Source organism: Macadamia integrifolia, chromosome 7 (assembly GCF_013358625.1).
Source record: "Macadamia integrifolia cultivar HAES 741 chromosome 7, SCU_Mint_v3, whole genome shotgun sequence".
Classification (NCBI taxonomy): domain Eukaryota; kingdom Viridiplantae; phylum Streptophyta; class Magnoliopsida; order Proteales; family Proteaceae; genus Macadamia; species Macadamia integrifolia.
Window position 1 is genome coordinate 36,751,857 of NC_056563.1, and position 5,307 is coordinate 36,757,163.

Sequence of the window (5,307 nt, forward strand, 5' to 3'; positions counted from 1 at the left end):
TGGTCAACTGAATTGGGTTTCATTTCTTCAATCTATTTGATGATTTCCTTCACTTCTATGCCCTCAGAGATTATCCATTCTGAGCTCTGCTCAGGGGATTACAAACTTCCATCAAAAAATCATCAGTGCTCGAACTATCAGAAAGATTCCCTGCCAGCACACCAACAACCACCATTCTCTCTCTTGAACTGGGACTGATCAAACCTCTGGTAACTAAGATGCAATAACATCAGAACCCTCATCTTGAGAAGGATTGTGAGTGAACAAGGTCAGGTTCACTATTCAATACCAAGATCCTTCACACTGATCAGCAACTGATGATCAATAGGAACAAAGGACTTACCCATACCTATGCATCTGACTCCTACTTCCAAAACGAGAGGACTTTCATCCTGGTGATGACGGAGTTAGCAAAAAGTCGATCCCTTGTACCATATGAGAAGACTTCACCCAATTGGTTCAGGTTTCGATTACTCCTTTCCAGGCGCAAGGTAAAGTCAATCCCTAGCACCTCACCTGGTGTTGCACTCACACCATCACAGAGGAGAGGGCTGAATCAGGGACACAAGGTCTCTCAAACACTTCACTGTTTAGGGAAATCTCAGAAGTTGAGTGGGCACACATTCACATAACCATCACAAAGCACGAAAAGAAAAAACATCCACAATACAAGATATAATGTGGTTTGACAGTGTGGCTATGTCCATGGTTCCAATGGCCACTTGGGCTACAACCGAAATCTAGCCTAGTTATAATGCATAATACACTTCAGTTCAAAAACACCCACTGCTAGGAGGACCAACCCCCAATTCACTACAAAAGGAGCACCAACCCCTAAATTTATGCGACATCCACCACAAAGGAGTAACAACCCCCAGATTTACCTAACACCAACTACAAAGGAGCACCCACCTTTCTATCAAGCACCAGTTGATAGTTGCAATAAAATAATCACGATGGCATGTGTAAATGCTACAATTTGCTCAAGGTCGTTGCTGTGGCGTTTTATCAAACACCTAGCCTACAACCTAACAAACATACATATATGAGAATGCTTACCAGATGCAATCGAGAAAGTTCAAAACATATAGGACAACGAAGATCCTGAAGAGAAGGGACAAGAAGTATCAGGTTGAGAATGGGAAATGATTACATCAATCAAATAAGGAAATCAGAGCAATGAACAAGACACAATATCAACACAAATTCTAGTCCTTTCAGCTAGGGTCAAAGTAAGATAGATGATCCATCCATTCATATAGCATGCTGGGAAAAAAATTCCACCATACAAAAGATTGCTTGAACATCCATTCTGTTGTATTAAAAACTAGCACTTCCTAAAGCATTGGTCCAGTTATATACTTGTGATCCTGCTCACCTCTTTGCTTATCTTGTGTCTACTCAACAATGTCAAAATCTGCGTCATATAATAGACAAATGAAAGAAAATTCCACGCCGTTGCATTTATTGGTTCTGTTCTTCCACTACTGATACACGACCAAACTCAGCAAATTCCATACTTTCCCATTTGTTTGCAGTCACTTATGCTAAGCGGTAACAGCAGAATGGATTTATTAAAAAAAATAAAGCTTACCATTCTCTGGGAGGATAACAAGAACAGAACATTTTCATAACTAGAACAAATCTTACACCATCAAATACCTAAAGCAGAATCAAATGGACCCAAGCCAAACTTCTTTGAAAAAAAATGAATTCAACTTTCTAAACTGTAATATTGTTCTAACCAAAATGGATTCAACTTTCTAAACTGAATTACTGTTCTAATCAAAATGGATACTCTAAACCAGAGATAAAATACTAAACTTTTCGTATATTGCTGTAAAAGACCCAAGTTCCCAATCCGTTAAAATTTAATTCTAGCGCAAAATACAGGACAACTCAACGCAATTTCCAACTAGAGGGCCAGAATCCATGAACACCGTATCCTGTCTTCCAGTTATCTAAATAGATGACCTTCTTCACAGCCCAAAGCGAAACCAAAAGCGCGATAATCATAAAAACCCTCTGCACCGTCACATTCCGCACCCGAACAAGAAGATGCGTTGTGAAGGCCAACAACAGTCCCACGGCGGTATACAAGAACCCAACTGCGAAACTCTCTGCACCTAGTTGCATCTCTGAACCCTGATAGAAGAAGATGAGCTTCGAAGGGTCGTTCCGGTCCGCCAAGAACATGGGCATCTTCCGAATTATATTGTGCATTGTCCCAGAAACGCTGAGGAAGTAAACGAACACCGCGAACAATACCCACAATCTAGGACTTTGAAGGAGAGTATCCCCAACCAGAAGCCTCTTCACGATGAAAGGAGCCCATATCACAGTCAACGTCAACAAAAACCCTAACTGCTTCTTGGAGAGAAGCGGAGGTCGTTCGATTGGTCCAACCGTTAGACTCGTCTTAGCCTCGACGAATTCGGCCATGGAGTCTGCAATCCTGGCGAAGTCGTTCTGGTCCATGGATTCGGAATCCTTCAGATTCTGGATCTGAGGCCCGACATGGCGAACGTGAGGGAGGGTATTGACGGCGAAGAGGGCGAAGCTAGACTGGGATTCCTTGAATTCGATGACGCAGAAGAAGAGCTTGGATTGGGCTGGTATGTCTTTATTGTTCTTGATGAAAGTGGATGCGACGAGGTCGAACTCTGCTCGGAGCTCTTGAAGGTGAAGTTCATGCTTGTCGTGAAGTTGAACTGCGTCGAAGAAGATGACGAGAGAGTAGGATCTGGGTTTTGCAGATGTGATGAAGCGCCTAAGGCTATGGTCATCGAGATGGATTACGCCGGATTTTGATATGGATTGAAGACTCAGTAGCTCGTCAACTCTGTCTGCGTCCGATTCGGATGAAACTTTGACGTTAGCGAAAGAAAAATAGAAAGCGACGAAGAGGAGGACGTGAATGCGAAGAGAAGGTTTCCCCAAAATCGCCATTTCCTTTACCTCAGCAATTATCGAAGAATGGTGGAGGCTTCGTTTTCGTTTAGGGGGAGAGAGTACGCAATCTGTAATGAAAGAGGAAGATCGAGGACGACATCTAGGAGTTTATATCCGCTGGACGTACGTTCACCTGGACGTGCATGTAAAGATCCAAAAACCATTCCTTTTGCTTTCATACGTATCCATCTCTCTTCACTCTTGTAATGCGATCGAAATCCTCTACGGTGTTACATTTTTTTATATTTTTGATAGGTAAGGAGAGAAGTAGGTCATAGTAGGCGGCTTGAACTTAGACCTTCTGATGAACATGAGTTTTTTGCACACCATAGTTTACCAATTGTGTTAGGTAGTTGTTGTTTGAATCATAAGTTTGTCAGAAGTGGGATGTGTCCGATGGTGACATGTGGCATCATCCATGTGTATGGTGGATTGAAGGTTTATCGGTCTGAAATCTAGTTTCTTAATGAACCGGTTCATTTCATCGACCAAAACCCCCAAAACGTCCAAAACCCCCAAAACCTAAGACAAAGCATAGGAGGTTCCGATTGAGGGTTTGTCGATCCTCTGCTTCTATCTCTTCTTCTTCTTCTCTTCTATTCAGACGAAGCATAGCAGGTTTTGATGTCCTTGATGCTGATCGAGAAGAAAGTAAATTTATTTAGACGAAGCATAGCAGGTTCCAATTGAGGTTTGCCGATCTTCTACTTCTATCTCTTCTTCTTCTTCTTCTCTTCTATTAAGATGAAGCATAGCAGGTTTTGATGCACATTGGGAGGAACACCCTCTTCCTTCATTTGTTCAAGGAGCTCATGCGACTTCTCAATCTCACTTGCCTTGCAGAAACCATTAATTAAGCTGTTGTAGGTGACGGTATTAGGAGAGCATGCATGCTGGGATTTCATCCATTCAACCAAAGCCAGGCCTTCTTCCTGCCTCCCTACTTTGAGAGCCCATCAGTAAGAGAATTGAAAATGATTACATTAGTGTGAACAACCACCCTAGCATTTTCTTCCTCCATTGACATTTTCTCAAACACCTATAGTGCCTTATCGACCCTGCGTGGTCCTTGAGACGCTGATCGAGAAGAAAGCAAATCTATTTAGAGGAAGCATAGCAGATGAACGAACCAGGGGTGCAAGTTTGGCCTTGACGGCCCAAATCCGTCCTGATCCCGAGTAAGTACCGACTCAAAAATTTTGGCCCTAAGGGCCAGCCCAACCCTGAAATTTCTAGCCTTGAGTCAGGGTCAAGGAGGGTAAGTGTTGATGTCTTTGGCCCGCCCATCCTACCCTGAACCCAACCCTGAGTTTAAGACTTGGTTTTTGGCCCTATCTGGCCCTGGTTTTTACCCCTAATGTTGATTTTGGATTTTTATTTTATTACGATTTCTCCTCTTCGTTTAATGTTAAGATTTAAAATGTAACCGCAAGTGTACGGATCAGTGTAGCTACGGGTCGAACACAGGGAGAGCAGCCACTATTTTTTTTCTTCTTTTAATTATGTGAAAATGAATTGATTAATGGTTGTGATCTAATTCTAACTACCATTCTAAACATATGTATCTAAAATAACGTCCTAACCATTCGTCATCTAAGAATTTAAATACGCAAGCCACGCAATTAAAATTAAATAAATAATAACTGAAAATAAAAAACCCATGCAATTAAAAAATAATAAAGGAAAAAAATGTTGAAATAAAAAAAATGTAAAAGAAAGTGAATAAAGCTAAAGAGAGGCTCACAAGTAGGTTTATCAACTTAGCCTGATGGATGCATCATAATATGAGCTTCCCTACTTGACCAGAGAGTCACTCTTACAAGGGTTATTCTACTTGGATTTAGGAAAAATGAGACAATTAAAATAAAAACAATAAAATGATGGTTCTATGGCTAGGAGGGGCAAAACCAACACATACACTAGCCATGAACTTTGGGGGAAAGAGATAGCAATAATATAACGACTGAAATTAAAATCCTAAATTAAGAAAAAAATGGTAGTCAAAAGAGGGAATGAGAGGGGGAAAGAAGACTATTGAAGAAGCCTCCCTCCTTGAATCAATGCTTGAACTTGAAAGCTTTGATGATTTGAAATACTGCCAATCCTAAAACCAAATCTAGAATGAACCAAATTTGAAATTTCTAGGCCTAGAGAAAACAAATCTTGAAAAAAAAAATTGAACTTGAAAAAGAAATGCTCCATGGCTCGTTTTCTTGTCATCTAGATCTAAGCCTAGAATTATAATTTAAAAATTATAACTCAATTGCATAAATCATAAACATAAAATGCTGAATAAATAAAAGAGTGCTTGCATTAATTGAAATAAAAAAAGTTACAAAAGTGATTAAAGCAAAA

General features: G+C 40.6%; 1 protein-coding gene across 1 annotated transcript; it reads right to left on the bottom strand.

Moving 5' to 3' along the window:
- Positions 1-1,609: 1,609 nt before the first annotated feature.
- LOC122083666 (probable dolichyl-diphosphooligosaccharide--protein glycosyltransferase subunit 3B) lies at positions 1,610-3,153 on the bottom strand. Its single transcript, XM_042651535.1, has one exon. The coding sequence runs from the start codon at positions 2,947-2,949 to the stop codon at positions 1,900-1,902; it is 1,050 nt and encodes a 349-aa protein (XP_042507469.1). The 5' UTR covers positions 2,950-3,153; the 3' UTR covers positions 1,610-1,899.
- Between the last annotated feature and the right edge of the window lie 2,154 nt (positions 3,154-5,307).